The following is a 19,203-nucleotide window of genomic DNA, read 5'->3' on the forward strand; positions in this document are numbered from 1 at the left end:
GAACTTCTCTGGGCTCTGCCTGGCTTCAAGCAAACCTGAATACTCTGCACTTGCACAACGTCACCCTCTCCCATTGCCCAATCCCCAGCCCCCTCAATGCCTAGGTTTCTGGAAACATCAACATTTAAGGTCAAATCAGATAGTTCCTTCCAGAGTCAGGGTCTCTGATAGTTACGGATGATTTTGATGGAATCCTGCTCGGGGGCTAGAAAAGGAATTCCAAGAGATGAACTCCATGACTCCTCAAATGCTTGGTGTGATGACAATGGAAGTTCACTGGGCTTGAGTTAACAATAGTCAACACCATTCCCCATCTCAGAGCTAGCTTAGTACAAAGGATGGAGAGAGAAGAATTAATACATAAAAGACTTTTTTAAAAGCTCAGCTTTAAGATAGCAAGAAGAAAATACAGGCGGAAAATGTCTTTTCATTTCACGTTAAAAGCAGAAGCAAAAAAATGTGTTCAGCTTTGAAGAACAAAGGAATAATAATACTACACAGAGCAAAAACTTTTAAAGTTGTATAATCTTATTAGCAGTCACTTTTTTTTTAGTACAAAATTTACAGATTGTGTGGTATTTTTCGTAATTCCTGACTGCCCTAGGGAAAAAAATATTTTATTGTTTAACTTTTCTCTGATTCCATGGTTATCTTTCCTTTTTTTTTTTTTAAGCATAGCTTACCCTCATTAATCACATAAAGTAGTTTATCTCTTTTTTTTTGATAACACAAATAGAATATAACTTATACTCCTAGCCTTCTTGGTCCTCTTTATAGTACCCAGCCTGTTTCTTTGCATGTATATTTGCTGATCAATAAAAAAGACATTTTCATTTGGGACCAACAAAAGACATTAGTTTATTTCTTCATCTTTCACAGAGAGAACCAACTCCTACCAAAGATAACAAAAAATTTGGGTATTGAACATGTCTTCCAAATGTTCATATTCGATTTGAGGAAAAGTTTGACAAGTTTGGCCAAATAACCTAATGGAATAATGTAAATGAAGTAAAGAAAGTTCTGGAGGCAACACACTAAAAGTAATGAAAAAGTGGAGACAAAAATCCAGATCTCAAGAAAGCTCTAAATTTATACTGACAAAAACCTTCTAGAGCTTTGCTAACCAGGTTGTAAACAGTGCTTTGAAAACTGAAAGGCTATAACTTTCTAAGGCAAAGTTTCTCAAAGTATGCTCTGGCCTTCCCCCCTCCCTCACAAATATAGGAATATAAAAATATACTCCTAATTTTTAGGAAAGCCACCACTTATTATTAAGATATCCAAAACTAGGACCAGGGTTTCAATCTGCAAAGGACACATACACCCAACTTGTTCTATCATAAAATTTACATTAGTTTGGTAAATGGATGACGATGACAAAAACACATCAGTCTTCCAGAAGCAGTGAAACCCCTAAGTGCTTGAAATGTATTCTGCCCCTTTCTGAGGAGGGGCACAGATACTGTTCTATGGCCCACCAAACCAAGTGCTTCTGTCAGAACTAACCCCGCTACCCTAGCCATAGCTAAACACAAAAGTTATCCAGTGAGACAGTCTATATTCAAATCTGCTAAAGACTCATTAACTAATCAGAGTCTCATTGCTGATGAGGTGAGAAAAATAGAGAGAAGTAGACAAACCCAAGTGGCTAAGAAGTGAATGGAGTCCATGCTAACCACTGCTACTGCCTCACTGAAGGCACCACAGCTGATGCTACACCTCCGTCCACCACTGCTCTGTAATGATGTTAGAGTAGTTGTATGATGACAAGAATTAAATAAAATGAAAACTGGTAACAGCATAAGTTAGAAACTATCAACAAGCACACAAGGTAAAATCTTTGTTTTTACTTTAATTGATAATTGGGTACAAAAGTTGTAGTGCCTCCTGGATGGCAAGGTTCTTTTCAATAGAAGCACAAGGCTAATCTGCCCTCAGAAGCACCATCAGAGTGTTCATCCTGAAAGTATACTGAACTACAAAAATCTTTCACATGATTTGAAAAGGCTAGACTGGTTTCTCCAAAACCCAAAATTTGCATTAGCGTCTAGAATTCATCTAAGTTTGCTTGATGCATTGATAAGCAAAGGAGACTGTGGAGGAAGTTTGGTGAAGCCATGTACCCTAAAATATGACAACCAGTTGTGACTTGGAGAAAGAGAAAAGGAGTGACTTTCAAATGACATCAACCATTCCCCTGCACAAATATGTTGCGATGCTGAAATGCTCATCTGTGTAATGTGCTTTGAAGACGGCAAGTGGTAAGTGATCAGTAAATAATGGTATTATTAGTATTAATAGCTGCTAACATTTCTTCCAATTTTTAGAGTAAGTTATAAGAAATGAGCAGTTCTGCCATTCCGTGCAGCTTGCTTCAAATGACGCTACTGCCTTCAATTAGTGCAGCATGCAGCCTGCTTTGTGAGTAAATCTCTCTAAACTACTAGTGGAAGGCTTTCTGTTACTTGTAGCTGAATGCATTCCTAACTGATACGACTTGCATCTTCATCAATACTATTGAAATATAGTTTCATATTTTATTCACACATGTAATAATAATGATGCAGCTCTTATGAAGGGTGAAATTATTAAGACCAAAACTGAACAGATGACATTTGAGAAAAGATGCCAGAAAAGTTTCCTAAAGGAAGTAGAGTCTTGGAGAATCCCAGCATTCCACAATATAAGCATACCTTCACACAGCAAGGTAAACTGAGGACCTATGGGTTCTCGTTGTGACTACATAACTGAAAGTTGAAGAGTGTTGTTGCTCACCGGTCTCAGCAGAACCCAACTTAGAGAAAAGTTTACTTAAAAGAATGGAGACAGAAAGAGTGAAAAGACTGCTTTGGATCCACAAACTACTACAATCAGTCAGTAGACTGAGACAATTATGCAGCTGCAGACACAGATTACCTTTCAGAAAAAAAGGAAAGAATGATTCAAAGGAGGAAATCAAGAGCCCACAGGATGGAGCTGGAGCCAGAAAAAAATTGTGTCCCAGTGAGGGAACTACCAGCCTGTGCCCAGCTGAATTTAAGAACTGCTATAGACCAGCGACCCTCCTGTACCACCTTATTTCCCTCCTTTTGAATAACAAGTCTTTCCTGGCTATCCTATGCCTGTCCCACCACATTGTGCTGGTTGTACCTTTAAGTCACAGATATTTGGATGGAGGGGGAATATACTCAAGGATCTGTGTTTAAGAAATAGCACCGAAGAGCCTCATCCACACCTGGACCTAACTTAGATGAAGCATCCTGGACCTTGAGCTAATGGTATTAAGCGACTTAGAGGAGATATTCTTAGTATGGAGTGAGGATATTTTGCATGTGAGATGAATGTGAATAATTTGATCCCAGAGGTCAGACCATTGTGGCCTAAAATATGTCCATAAATTCTCTTTATGGATCTCCAAAAGGTGGAGCTTAGTTCCTCTCGCCTTGAGTATGGGTTGGGCTTAGTGAATATATTCAAAAGAATAAAATAAAGTGAAAAGTGACAATATGAGTCAGAAACAGTATAGAAAGTAGATATGATAGTTCCAACAGTGTTAAAGTCTGGGGTCCCTTAGGGAAGGGGCAACGACTCATCAAAATCTAGAATTCTAAGCCTGTCAGAACTATCATTAATGGAGTTGTGGTCGTGGCTCAGAGGAAACAAATCTGACTAGCATTCATGAGGATGCAGGTTCCATCCCTGGCCTCAGTGGGTTAAGGATGTGGTGTTGCCATGAACTGTGGTGTAGGTTGCAGACGCGGCTCAGATCTGGCATTGCTGTGGCTGTGGTGTAGGCTGGCGGCTACAGCTCCCATTTGACCTCTAGCCTGGGAACCTCCATGTGCCACAGGTGCGCCCCCCCCCAAAAAAAAAAAACAAAAAACCTATCAGTTAAGTGAGAGCAGAATAAAGATATCTTCGGACATGCAAAGCCTCAGAATATTTGACTCTTTTCACTCTTTATTAGGACTTTATCTGAGCAAAACAAGGAGATGAGATATAAATAAAAAAGGTAATTACTAATAGTTAAAATTTACTGAGTGCTTATTTTTTGCCAGGTACTGTTCTCAGCGTTTTACATGTATTATGACACTTAACCACACAACAACCCTGTGAAGCATATACTGTTACTATTATTACCTTAGAGAATATGATATTGAGTTGTAAAGGGGCAAAATAAGTTACCCAAGTTGTTGATAAGTGGTAGAACTAAGATTTAACCCTGGGCAGTCGGGCTTCAGAGCCCATGCTTTTAATCATTCCCTGTCATCCCAGAGTCATGTTACCATGAAACTGTGGGACCAAATCTGGACAGCAGCAAAGGAAAAACTCCCCAAGACAAAAGCTATAAAGCAGGCTTAGTGAGTTACCAGTATAATAACCTGGGGCAGGAGAAGAGAAGGATTCAGAGACAACTCTAGGAGGAAAATAAGACAACTTCATAGATGGCATGGTTTGAGAACATTAAAACAGTGCAAGAGAACAAAGAAGGGCAATTAGAAATACCAAGAAAAATTTTAAAAATCCATAAGATAGTATTAGTCTGAATGAACCAACCAAAATATGGCATGGTTTAAAGCACTGATGGAGTATAAAGAAAAAGAATCCATTTCACCTTGACCCTAGAGATGTCTTCATTCAAGAGGTCCGAAGACTGCAAAGAAGGATCAGTAATTAAGATTTGAATGCTATTTACATAGTCATGAGAATGTAAACCATTTATTGGTTTTCAATTTTTTAAAATCAACCTTTGGACACTCTAAAAAGGATTTGATTGCAGGGTAGAATAAAAATGTTAATAATAATGACAAAAGAAAAGTCCCAAACTGACACGGGTGAAGGAGAAAGGGAAAAAAAAAGCAGAAAGAATAAGGGAGACATTCATCTTACAATATGGAAAGTGAAACTTGATAAAACAAGTAAAAGAGAACTTACGTATCTAGTTTGAAATTACCTAATGTGATGGTTAATTTTAAGTATAAACTTGGCTGGGCCACAGGGTGCCTACATGTTTGTTTAAACATTATTTCTGGTGTGTATGTGACAATGTCTCTGAATAAGATTAACATTTTAATCAGTGGACTGAGTAAAGCAGCTTTTCCTCCCAAAGGTCAGTGGGCCTCATCTACTCTGTTGAAGGTTTGACTAGAATAAAAGACCGAGTAAGAAATAATTCATTCTCTCTGCGGGACTGTCTTCAAGCATAGATACTGCTCTTCACCTGCCTTCCAAACTCTGACCTGAAATGTAACTTACACCATCAGCTCTTCTACTTCTCAGGCTTTGGACTCAGACCAGAACTATAACATCAGTTTTCCTGGGTTTGGACTTCTCAGCCTCTATAATCATGTGAACCAATTCCTACTGATACTGCTGCTTTGTAGACCCCGACTAATACACATATGAACTTCACCCATTTATATCTGTTTGCCCACAGATCCAGTTCCTCCTTCTCTCCTACAAACTACATTACCTTGGTTCTTTGCCCACTGGCTTACAGAGTGGTTTGACCAATGGTGGCTTGACAGAAATGGAGAGGGGGGAATAAGCCCAGAGTCTAGGTCCTTTCTGGGCAGCACCTTCTCCTGTGATCTCAGCTCCTGCTGGACACAGTCCCGTGTTTCTTCAGCCCTGGGGTAAAAACACTTTCTGATGATACTAATTCTGAATCACCATGAGTTGTTTGGCTTCTGGGATCTTCTATCACCTATGTAATTGTTTAAAATACCTATAATGAATCATTTTCTGGCTGGACCCTGACTGAAACAGTAATAAAGACAGGAATTCAGTAATGTAAGTGTACCTGGAGGAGAGCAAAGAGAACAAAGGTGTATAAGTGAACTATACCTCATGTCCATAAAGGAAGTCAGTAGATGGTATCTAAAAATGATAAATCAATAAATGGCAGAACAGTATATTATCTAGAGTTATGAAAATAACAAACAAAAGAATAAAAGTTAAACTAATTCAAAGGTTACCTCAAACTACGGAGAGAGCAAAAGACCTGCCAGGGGCTTGGGGGAGAAAGGGAGAGATGAATAGTATTTGTCAAAATTCATAAAGCTATACAACACAAATAACGAACCCTAAGATAAACTATGAACTTTAGTTAATGGTAGTATCAACATTGGTTCATCAACTGTAACAAATGTACCACACTAATGCAAGATGTTAGTAATAGGGGAAACTTGCAGTGGGGGGCAGGGACAGGGAGGTACAGGGAAATTCTCTGTACTTTCCAGTCAATTTTTCTGTAAACCTAAAATTGCTTTTAAAAAATAAAACCCATTGATGAAAATAAGGAAGGGGGAAGGGAGTCAGCTACTCAAAAGATATGGAGGAAGCTTAAGTACCTATTTCTGAGTGAAAGAAGGCAACCTGACAAAGGTAGCTACTTTATGATTCCAACTATAAAACATTCTGAAAAAGCCAAAACTATAGAAACAGTGAAAAGACCAGTGGTTGTCAAAGGTTGAGGGGGAGAGGGGAAACGATGAATAGGTAGAGCACAAGGATTTAAGGGCAATGTAACTATTCTGTATGAGTCTGTAATGGTGGATATGTGGCATTATGCATTTGTCAAAACTTATGAAACTTTAAAACAGAAAAAGTGGACCCTAACGTGAGTTAATAATAATGTGTCGATAATGGCTTATCCAGTCCTAGCCACAGCAATCAGACAGGAAAAAGAAATAGAAGGAATCCAGATTGTAAGGAAAGAAGTAAAACGGTCACCGTTTGCAGATGACATGATGATATACATAGAAAATCCTAAAGACACCACCAGAAAACTACTAGAGCTCATCAATGATTTCAGCAAAGTTGTAGGATACAAAATTAATACACAGAAATCTGCTGCACTTCTATACAAAACAATGAGTTATCAGAAAGAGAACTTAAGAAAACAATCCCATTTGCAATCATAGCAAAAAAGAATAAAATACCTAGAAATAAATCTAACTAAGAAGGTAAAAATACCTGTACTCAGAAAACTATAAGACATTGATTAAAAAATTGAAGATTACACAGATGGAGAGATCTACCATGTTCATGGAATGGAGGAATTACTATTGTTAAAATGACCATACTCCCCAAGGCAATCTACCCATTCAATGAAATCCCCATCAGAATACCAGTGGCACGTTTCAAAGGACTAGAATGAATAATTATAAAATGTATATGGAAACACAAAAGACTCAGAATAGCCAAAACAATCTTGAGAAAGAAGAACAAAACAGGAGGTGTCACACCTTCTAATTGCAAACTGCACTACAAAGCTACAGTAATCAAACAATTTGATTCTTTGCATGATCAATTTCTCACACCACATATAAAAGTAAATTCAAAATGGATTAACAACTTAAATGTAAGGCCTGAAACCATAAAACTTCTATAAGAAAACATAAGTAGTATATTCTCTTTTTTTTCTATGCCCACTCCTGCAGCATGTGGAAGCTTCTGGGCCAAGGACTGAACCCATGTTATAGCAGTGACCCTAGCCACTATAGTGACAATGCAGAATCCTTAATCCATTGCACCATGAGAATACTCAACATAGTATGCTCTTTGAAATCAGTTTTAATTTTTTTTTTTTTTTTTTTTTTTTGGATATGTCTATGTCTCCTCAAGCAAGGGCAATGAAAGCAAAAAAAAAAAAAAAACAAAAAAACAAATGGGACTATATCAAAATAAAAAGATTTTGCATAATGAAGGAAACTATCAATAAAATGAAAAGGCCACCTACTGAATGGGGGGAGATACTCATATAAGCAATGAGGGGTTAATATCCAAAATATATGAAGAACTCATGCAACTCAACATCAAAAAAAAAAAAAAAACAAATAAAAAATGAGCAGAGAACCTATTAAAACATTTTTCCAAAGATGACACACAGATGGCCAACAGACACATGAAAAGATCCTCAACATGACTCATTATCAGGAAAATGAAAATCAATACCACAATGAGATATCACCTCACATCTATTAGAATGGCTATTTCAAAAGGACAACAAATAAGAAGTGTTAGCAATGATGTGGAGAAAAGGGAACTCTTGACATACTGTTGGTGGAAATGTAAATTGGTATAACTGCTATGGAAAACAATATGGATATTCCTCAAAAAATTAAAAACAGAACTACCACATGATCCAGCAATTCCACTCCTGGGTATTAATCCAAAAAAAAAAAAATGAAAACACTAATTAGAAAAGATATATGTATCCCTTTGTTTATTGTTGCATTATTTGCAATATCCAAGATAAGGAAGTAGCCTGAGTGTCCATCAAGAGATGAATGGATACACACACACACACAAACACACACACAGGAACATTACTCGGCCATAAAAAGGAATAAAGTCTTTCCATTTGGGACAACGTGGATGGACCTAAAGGTTATTATGCTAAGTGAAACAAGTCAGAAAGACATGATATGATCTCACTTATTTGTGAAATCTAAAAAATAAAAACAAATAAACAAACATAACAAAAGGAAAGCGAGTTATAAGAGCTCCCACTGTGGCACAACAGGTTAAAGATCTGGCATTGTTTCTGCAGGGGCTTGGGCCACTGCTGAGGTATGGGTTTGATCTCCAGCCCAGTGCAGTGGGTTAAGGATCTGGCATTGCCACAGATGTGGGATAGGTCACAGCTACAGCTCAGATTCCAATCTCTGGCCAGGGAATTTCCATATGCCATGGGTGCAGCCAAAAAAAAAAAAAAAAAAAAAGAAGAAGAAGAAGAAAAGGAAGAAGAAGGAGAATAAAAGAAAAAGAAAGTTATAGATACAAAGAACAAACAGGGGGTTGCCAGAGGGGAGAGGGGGAGGGGGAGGTGAAAAAGAGAAATAGGTGAGGGAAATTAACAGGTATAAACTTCCAGTCGCAAAATAAATGAGTCACAGGTATGAACTATACAGTGTGGGGAACTGAGTCAATAATTATCTAATATCTTTACATGGTGACAGATGGTAATTAGACATATCATGGTGACCATTTTGAAATATACATAAATATTGAATCACTATGTTGTGTAATAGGAACTAACATAGCATTGTAGGGCAATTATACTTCAGAAACAACCTCAGAAAAATTTGAGATCTGTGGCTACCAGAGGTGGGAGTGGCAGGAGAGGAAATGGATGAAGGCAGTCAAAAGGCACAAACTTCTAATTCTAAATTATTACTAGGGATGTAATGTACACCATGATAAATATAATTAACACTGCTGTAGAGTATACGTAAAAGTTACTAAGAAAATAAATCCTAAGAGTTCTCACCACAAGGAAAACATTTTTTTCTATTCCTTTAATTTGTATCTCTATGAGATGATAGATGTTCACGAAATGTTTTGTGATCATCATTTCATGATGTACGTCAAATCATTTTGCTGTATACCTTAAACTTATATAGTGCTGTAGGTCAATTTTGTCGCAATAAAACTGGAAGAAAAATATAATTTTAAAAATTTAATTAAAAATGGTTCATCCATCGGTTATAATAAATGTACTCACAGTAATGCAAAATGTTAATATCTGTAGAAAGTGTGTATGTGGGGGGGGCTCGCTGACCTTTCTGTGGAATTTGCCTGTAATCCTAAAGCTGCCCTAAAAAAATAGCCTATTTTTTAAAAAACCCTGACTTGAAAAAAAACAGTTGCCTCTAGGGAAGGGGTATTTGTGAGTAAGGTAGGCTTTAACTTTCTTATTGTTAACCTTCATGTGCTTTTTTTGGCCACAATCACAGCATATGGAAGTTCCCAGGCCAGGGATCAAATCTAAGCAGCAGCTGTGACCTATGCCACAGCTGCAGCAATACCAGATCTTAATCCACTGCACCATAGAGGGAACTCCCTCATATGCTTTTTAAGGTGTTTTTATTTTTTTAACAATGTGTATATATTACTTAGATCAAAATGTCTTTAGTTTTTTAAAATTATGTTTATTCAAGATGGCTAAAATGAAAAAGACTGAAGATATCAAGTGTTGGCAAGGATATGAAGTATCCAAAATGCTCAGACACTATTATGAAAGTTCATGTAAATTGGTATAACCATTTTAGGAAACTCTCTGGCAGTGTCTAGCAAAGCGGATTGTTTGCATAGCATGTGACCCAAGCAAACTCACTCCTGGATAAATATTTTTTAAAAAAAATCACCAAAGGATATGTTCTCTTACATGCACTGAAGCTTTTTTAATAATTTCCCTAAACTGAAATCAACCTAATGACCATCAAGAGTTGCAGAAACATTGTGGAATAATTACACAATGGAATTCTATAGCCGGGTAAGAAAAATGATTTATAACTACATGCAGTGATGTGAATGAATCTCACAGACATAATTTTGAGTGAAAGAAGCTGGGCATATGACACATAATTCCATTTGCATAAAGTCCCCAAACCAGGTGAAAGTTATCTATGCCAAAAGAAGTCAGAATAATGGTTATCTTGGAGGGGAGATAGGGAGTGATGAAAAGGGGCAGAAGCGGGGGGGGGGGGCCCTCTGGGGCATTCATTGGTAACCTTCTGGGTTTTTGCTTTTGTTTTCTAGGGCTGCACCCATGGCGTATGGAAGTTCCCAGGCTAGGAATTGATGTGGAGCTGCGGCTGCCAGCCTACACCACAGCCACTGCAACACCTGATCTGAGATGTATCTGCAACCTACGTCACATCTCATGGCAATGTCAAATCCTTAACCCACTGAGCAAGGCCAGGGATCAACCCCACATCCTCATGCATACTAGTCAGGTTCTAAACCTGCTGAGCCACAATGGGAACCCCTGGTAACCTTCTGTTTTTTCAATCTGAGTGCTGGTTCCAGGAGTATCTTGAATTTATAAAATTTCCATCAATCTGTACCAATAATATTTTTACTAATGCACTTTTTATATGTGTGTTATGCCTCAATAATTTTTTAAGCTGAAAGTTTAGGACCCTAAGTCACACTCCTTTTTTTCCCTATACTCTCACTCCTAAATATTTAAGGAATATGTATGCATTTGAAAAAAATCTAGAAGATATATGTATACATTTTACATTTAACTTCAGTACTTGGAAGAACCTCAGAGTAACATTTATATGAATACTTTCAGAAGCAAAAGCAGTCCAACTTTGAGTCCAACAGAATATGTATTCAAACCTGCTGGGCTAGCCATTATGTTTGCTGTTGTTTTGATTGTTAGCGTCCCATTGGATTCTGGATATGTTTAGGATGTTACAAACCATGGTTTAGGATGACATTTACCAAGACAAGTGAGTGTTGACAGTGAGAAGCCATTGCTCTTGTGAAATCAATCTGTAATCAAGCTCTGTTTTGAGCTTCTAACTACTGGATAACTTCCATCTAACGAAATTCTTTTGTGTCAACTTCAGATACTGAAACTTCGGCTTGCTCACCAAGGTAGAATATGTTCTGTTATTCTTTGTGCTAAAAGGAATTAGATCTAAAGGACAGACTTTAGACCCCAAATCTGAAATGTTTTTAATTTTTTATTATTATTAATGTTTTTAATGGTTTTAATTTTTTTAAAACATTAAAATGTTTCTTAATTTTTTTAAAAATTCTGTTTATCCACCAAGATGACTAAAATGAAATGTCAGATCTGGGATCTAAAGCCTGCTTCAAAGGCTTTTTGGTCAATCCTTCAGAACAGAATTTTTCTACTCTCAGCAATAATTTTCTGCTCTTTCAACCCTAGCTATTGTATTCATTTGTTTCCTTTAACACAGGAAGTACAAACCTCACAGAAATTAATTCTAATTTAGTTTTGTACATGCAAATTAATATGGTTCTTAACTCTTACTAAACTTACACCAAGAGAAAACTCAGTATGGAAATTTGGCAAGTTCTGGGATCGACAACATTAATCTATTACTTTTATAAATTCTCAGGTAGTTTTAAGACACGTAACAGAAACTTTTACATAGCTTTCAGAGATATCATGATGATTAAAAAAAAAAAAAAGAGCCCCAAACTTGAAGAAACTTCCAATAGTGAAAACTGTCTAGTAATCAACTTACTCCCACCTCCTGCTATATAGTTTGTCAGAAGGTTAAAAAAGATCAAGATTGCTCGGTCTTCAATTGAATTCATTCACAAATTACCAGCTCTTAATTTGTCTTTCAGCTTTCCCAGACAACACTCTATTCTCAGGATGCTGAATTCCCGGAGGACCACTCTCAGTATTTATATCCTCAATGCACACGCCTCCAATTAATAGCATTTATTATGTATTTCCCATGTGCCCACCATTAATATCCCCTTATTCATTTCAATAGCACCATCGTTTCTTCTACTTTTGATACTAAGGAAGCTAAAGAAAGGCAGTTTACATAACTTACCTCCAGTGCTATCACTTGTGAATGGTGAAGCCTTAGTTCCATCCCAGGGACTGTGATGCACAGCTATGACACTGTGCTGCCTCCAATTATTGACAGGAACTCAGGTACAAAGACAGATTCAGGCCACAGAGCAGTACTATGAATCCTGCCCTTGCTAACATTCCACTCCCATGTTCTAGATTCTAATGAAAATTCTGGGTCTACTCGTTCAGTGGAACAGCCTTTACTGTTGCTACTCACATGGAACACTTTGACTTTCCTACCATGAAAGAATGTTTTAGACTTTTTATCACCACCACAGGAGGACTTGGGGCCAGGACTCATAACTGAATTTTGACACATTTTTAAAGTCTTTTTTGCTGGCAAGCTGGAGAATGGCTTGCACTTGGGCACCAAAAACTATCCTAGAGATTCAGGACATCATTCAAGAGTTGACTGAACTTAAGAGTCCCAAGACAGCACAAAACACAGATCTTGAGACTTCCAGGAGTTTGAAGTTCATCCCTGCCTCTCCCCCAAAAAACTCTGATCACACTGTCAATTAAGATGCTTTCCAACTCATATACAAACATAAAATCACACTTCAAAAACTTTCATCACTAGAAAAACCAGACACTGCGTATTCTCTAAAATTTATTTACAGTTAATAAATTAAAAAGCAAAGTACAACCAGATTATAAATCTTAATCATATGCACATCAAACTGTCCAAGGAAACAATTCGGTTCCATTACAAACAATTGCCTTCAAATGCACTTAAGACATAACAGTCTATCAAAAAATATTTCAAACACACCAATAAAGTAAATATTATGTATATATGTCCACCAAAACCCACCAATTTAAAGAGTGCTGTGGCAACCCTTAAAACAACAAAGTTTTGAATTCAAAACCTCATTTTTTTGTATTCAAATATTTTTGATGTTTTTTTAACTGAATGAGTTTTCAGAAAAATAGTAGTATCATTTGCAAGTAGCAAATCAATAGGTGTCAGCCACCAGCTTAGTTACACGTGTCCAACAGGGGACTCAAACTTTGACAAAATAAATACACACCACAACAGCAACACTTTGCACTATCAACAACAAAGCTTACCCTCAACAATCATGACATTACTGATTTCAGCATGGAAAAATAAGTTGCTGGTTGACAGGAAGGAGGATAAAAATGACATCAGGAATCTCAAAAAGTTAGCTGAGGTGCCAGTCACCATATTTAGGCACTCAAGAGTTAAAAATTAAATAAAAGCATAGTGAGGTGATAAACTTCCTCCTAGCTTCCCTATTTGTGCCATACGAGATAGAAGATAATCTTATAAGAGAGTGAATAAAGATCATGGGATGTCTTTTAAAAAACTATATACAAGCTAAGCTACAGACTTACTTTAGAGGACAGGAAATGGATGCCTCACCAGAAAGGCCACCTTGCCAAGTTCCTTTCCACATTCTGCCCAATGTACCCATGAATACTTTCACTTTCCTATTAACACACCAACCATCTATATTAGTTGTTTCTTCACATTTTAGAAGATGTAACATACGTTTGGCTAAAGAACACTTGGCAAAAATAAAAGTTTTTTTTACATCTCATTTCACAAACTAGAAATGGCATGATTTTTAAATAAACCAGATAAATAATATATTGAATTCAAGATGGGCAATCCAACCCAAACTGAAATCAGATAGCCCAGACAATCCAAAGAAGCATTTATGCTAGTTCAAGAGCACTAAAGTAACAAGGCATGAGGAAAAAATGTTAAGAATCTCAGTTAAAATGCATGGTGTCAATAGTTGTTTCAGTTTTGTGCTGAGCAAAGTTATCCTCCCAGCTAGGTCTAATTTCAAAATCCTCTGTGAAATTATTAGATAAGCTATATGTTGAAATCACATTCTAATATGGCCATTGAATTTATTATAAAACTATATACAATAGTGAGTGGTACAAATACATATTTTTTTCCTCAGGGGCTAGTTTGCTAAAAAAATGGTAACAATTCAGTAGCAGGGGGAGGGAGGAGAAAACTCTACTGTATCTGAAATACGATTGGCAATGGAAGCTAATAACCAAAAGAATATATATAAGCTTCCTTTCACAAAGATATAATTTAACACTCTTCATCATCTAAGTAATTATCCACTTTTATTTATTCGTGTGACAGTGTCGGTAACAATGCATTTTCATTGAGTAGTGAATAAAAGAATACGAGGCATACTGGGAAACTGGCATAAAGTCATATTATATATATAATTTTTTTTTTTTTTACAAAACAAGTACACTGAAATTAAAGTCACAAAACTCCTACTTATGGACTATTAAAGTTGAAATTTTCAATTCAGAAAGCAATAGCATTTGAATTCTAAGATCGCAAGAGTCAAAATTGCAACTCTTATTAAAATAATTCTCCTAAGAAGCTGCCAAGCAGAGATAAGCCTTAATATTAAGGATATCGTATGTCAAGTTCTAGCCAGTATGAATCATTCCATGGCAGAATACTTAAATTTGAAAAATAGTGGTACAAAACACTACTTGACCCTTTAGATATTGCAGTAAAATCTGGCTGTGGCACCACTGGCTAAAAACCATTAAGTCTTGCTGCCACCAATGACCAAAGGCACTTGGATAATCAAGAATTCCACACTGGGCCATATGGTATAAATGCTATTATAAAAGTGTAAAAGAAGGGTCAGTACTGTGTGACTCGCCTGATCAACGATTCCTGTGGTCTTCAGCTGTCAACAAAGACCGGTAACTACAAACATAATTACAAATGGAATTAAGATTTTTTAAAAAGTTAACTCATGGAGCAAAAGTCAACTAATTGTCATAATGTTTATAAGAATAATGGATATTATTCTGGGCATTTCTTGCTATCCAACAACAGAAAGTAAAGAAAGAGATCTATTTTGCCCAAAGTAACTTCAACCAGTTATTTGATACCAAGAAATGCCCCCACCCCTCTAGATGACTAATAGTTCTGAGAATTCTAATGGGTATTCTGTTTATCATTTTAATCACAAAGTTTGAACACATTTATTTCTTCTCTGCTATTTGCAATTTAAAATAGGTTATCCTTCAACTATTCCTGGATTTGTATGTTAGACCAGTACAATGAAGCCAAATCATTTCCAATAGGATTCCATCCATCTCTTTAACCAACACCAGTTCTTTATAACTAATTTTTCTTTATCACAAGCCATGTGGTTTCAATGCACTTTAATTTTTATTTAATTAAAAAGAATCTTAACAAGTCAGCTTTTCCTAAACAGAACTTCATATGAGTTTATACCATTTTATTTAGGAGCTCAGTAAATATAAACATTAAATTTCAATATAAAATCTTTAGGAACACCTCAAAAATGTTCAAACAGTTGTACTTTGCATCTCTTTGTTTGTAATCACTGAGCCCATGGAATTCAAAGCATACAAATCCTTGCACTATTACAGTCATAAGCTTGAATCTCTTAGAAAAATATCCTTGGTCAGAGCTTTGGAATCCGGTTAAAATTAGGAAACGAATGGGATTCAGAATACCCTGAGTACAAAACAGGTTCAATCTTTCGTCCAGAAAGAGGGGTGGCAGTTGCAAAGAAAAATGGGGTGGGGGGAGGATTTGGGGGGAAAGCAAGTAGATTCTGGCTTTATTACACAAACACGAAACCAAATTCCTTTGGAAAAATAACGACTTCTTCAGAGAACTTCCAGACCAGTGAGGTAGAGTCCAAAGGGAGAAAACGGATCTGCCCCTCCAGTCCTGGAGATGTCTCAGTCCGGGGTAAGGAAGCATAGGGCCCTCCCCTGCGGGTCCGGCTGTCTCCTCCTCCGCAGCCCGGGCGCCAGGAGGCAGCGGAGGGCACACCTGTCCCTGAGCCCCAGACGGCGGCGCCGCGAGGCCGGGAAAAGCATCCGGTGACTTCTTTGCCCGTAAAGTGCACGAGGGGACGGGGTCCTGGCCGGATCTGTAAACACTCGACTGACACTTGTCCATCCCTCCAGGCGGAAGCCCCGTCCCTGGCCGGGAAGCCGTCGCGGGCTGCGTTTCACGCCCGGGGCACGGGGAAGCGGCGGAGCCTCACCACGGGTTCCAGGTTCACTCGCAGGACTTGGCTTGCCCGGCGCCGCGCCGCCGCCAGGCTGCGCTCGCCCCACACGTCGCCGCCGACGCGAATGGTGGGAAAGGTGGTCAGCGTCGGGGTGGCCGCCCTCCAGATCTCCTCCAGGGTGCGGCCCCCGAAGCAGGGCCCGGGCGCCGCGGGCTTGGCAGGGCAGCTCTCCTCGGGGGCCGGCAGCGGCGACAGCGGCGGCGGTGGCGGGGGCTTCCTCCGGCGGGCGGCGGGCGCCCGGGCTCCGCGGCGCCTCCTCCTGGCCGCCGCACTCGGTGCTGGCCTGCGTGTCCGGCCGCGGGCAGCGGGGGGTCCCGGGGGGTCGGGGACCAGGGCCCGGCAGGAGGAGTAGCCGTAGACGTCCTTGCTGCGCAGGATATGCGGGGAGAACTGGTGCTTAAGGCTGCAGAGGAAGCTCCAGAGCTCCGCGTCCGAGCTCATGAACTCCGTGCTGCGGGGCATGAACAGCTTGAAGGCGTCGCCCAGCGCCTTGGTGCTGTCGGCCAGCGACAGTTGAGACCGCGAGTATACCACCTTCTCCTCCCGCGCCTCCAGCTCGGGCCCTGCTCCCGCCCTAAAGCCGCCGCCCCGGGCGGCCGCGGCCGGGGCTGCCGGGGGCCGGCGCCGCCGCCTCTTCACGCTGCGCCGCATCGGAGGCCGCTCGCGGCCGCCCGCGTTCGCCGGGTCGCGCCGCCGCCGTCGTCCCCGCCCGCGTTCGGCTCTGCGGCGGCGGCCGCCGCTGGCGCCTCCCCGGCCGGCGCGTCTCTCGTTACTTTTCTCGCCGCCTCCGCCCCTCCCCCTCCGAGGGCGGAGGACGCGGGTGAAGATCCTGCCGCCCGGTACAAGATGGCGGCCGGCGCCCACCCCTGGGCTTTGTCATTGGACGGCGCCTCGCCCCCCTGGTTTCTCTTTCTTCTCCTCTCTTGCCTCCTTTCGCCCTCTGCCTTTCTTTAAATGTGCCCGCCTCAGGCTCCTCCCACTGCAGCCCCGACTCCACCCATTGGGTGCTCTCAGAAGAGGGGCGGGGACTAATGGGGGAGAGGCCAGTTCCTGGAAGATGGTGCTGGAGTGGGTGATGGTGGTGGCCCTTGAACGCGAGTCAACAGTTGGGTGGTTATATGAGGTGGGGGCCCTTGACTAGAGTGAAGGGTGGACATCAGCTCCACCTTGGGGAGAGTCACTCTCAGAGTGAGTGGGTGTGCATTTGTGGATTGAGCTGGGGGGGTCTACCAGTCGGAAATAACAAAGGGAGACCTACCCAAAAGCTGTGGTTTTTATCAGAGAAAGGGAATTTGGGTCTAGGTGTAGAGGGAATGGGCCTTTCACAGTTCCATTCTAAACCTTCATTTGGCTCTTTTGCATGTTCATCAACTCTTCCCACTTTGGACCCAAGCAACACTAGCAATCCAGAATCAAGTAGGCAATATGGACAGTGTAAGTGGCATTGTCTCCCTCTAGACAATGGAACCATCTTCACATTTAAGAGATACTCCACTTAATAGGAAAACAAAGCCTCTTATAGCCATAGAACTAAACACTCTGCTCAAGTTGATCAAAGATCATTTACAACAAAGCCATTCTCCTTACAGAAAATACCATTTTTAAATACAGTTTTTTTCTAAATGAGTACACTTCACTTTTCATTTAGTTTTAATATGTCCCTCTGCAGCACCATCTCTATCATTGAGAAGGAATGCAGCATCACAATCAAAAAGGTTCTGTTGAAGGGAACATTAAGAAGCCATTAACTTTTGTATTTGAGAGGAGGGGATTACGAATGTTTGTAGAGTAGTGGGCAGTTTTTAGTCCTCTTTTCTATCCTCAATATTTAGTTCAGTGTCTGTCAGATAGTGGGCAGTCCACCTTGAGTTTATCAATGAAATACCACTGATAGTTTAAAATGATATGAGAAAGAAGGATATATTGAAATCACTAAGAACAAGGATAATTTTATAGTTTCTATTTTACACTGCAATTTTCTCCTAACTCCATTAAATTTTTAAGGTTAAAAAAAAATCTCCTAATGCTTAGAACTCTGAGGTAGGCATGCAAATTTTACCCTTCAGTGAGCATCATATTTTGCAGTGGAGAACTGATAACAGCAGAGCTTTGTGACTTGCACACAGCTGCTAATGGTTCCCTTGAATTTGAGCTGAAAGATACCTAGTTCAATCTCCTTATTTCACAGATGAGGAAATTTGGTCACACAGAGGTTCAGTAATACCAGTTCTTGATCAGGACTAAGTCTTTGGATTCCTAATCTAGTGATCTTTATATGTCACTGGAGGTTTTTCAAATTGTGCTGCTCAAACAGGTTCAATAGAAAATGCTTTATGCAAGAGTGGGGTGATCAAGGGACAGAGCTGTACCCCTCTATCTGCTTCCACTCCTCCCCAAATTGAACAGTTTTTTAATCTGTCCTATATTGGATTTACAGATGATGTTTTCTTTGAACCAGACTTTGTTTTCATTTCAAAAATTAAAAACATATATATTTTAAAAGTTGCTTCTCTACACCAGAGCACTCTCTCCACACAGTGGGTCTACAGCAAAAACAAAACTTCCTCCCAAGAGACCAGTTCTCAACCTACCAAAATCATGGTAATTCTCTGAAGAGAAAATCATTTTCCTAGGAAAGCATACCCTTATCTCAGAACAAGATTATGGAGCCAATTACCAGCTTCCTAAATCCTTATAAAGAAGTGATATTACAACAACTCTTTATGTCACAATTCGTTCTCTTGGTAATTCTGGGAACACATACTA

The 19,203-nt window shown here is 39.5% G+C and overlaps 1 protein-coding gene and 1 long non-coding RNA gene across 2 annotated transcripts in view; both read right to left on the bottom strand.

Annotated features, from left to right (window-relative positions):
- Window positions 1-19,203, bottom strand: part of LOC102163285 — a 109,880-nt gene that overhangs the window by 5,393 nt on the left and 85,284 nt on the right. The window lies entirely within an intron of this gene.
- Window positions 12,959-17,359, bottom strand: CCDC71L (coiled-coil domain containing 71 like). The gene has a single exon (XM_021063516.1). The coding sequence runs from the start codon at window positions 17,086-17,088 to the stop codon at window positions 16,375-16,377; it is 714 nt and encodes a 237-aa protein (XP_020919175.1). The 5' UTR covers window positions 17,089-17,359; the 3' UTR covers window positions 12,959-16,374.

The sequence above is a fragment of the Sus scrofa genome, chromosome 9 (genome assembly GCF_000003025.6).
Source record: "Sus scrofa isolate TJ Tabasco breed Duroc chromosome 9, Sscrofa11.1, whole genome shotgun sequence".
Taxonomy (NCBI): domain Eukaryota; kingdom Metazoa; phylum Chordata; class Mammalia; order Artiodactyla; family Suidae; genus Sus; species Sus scrofa.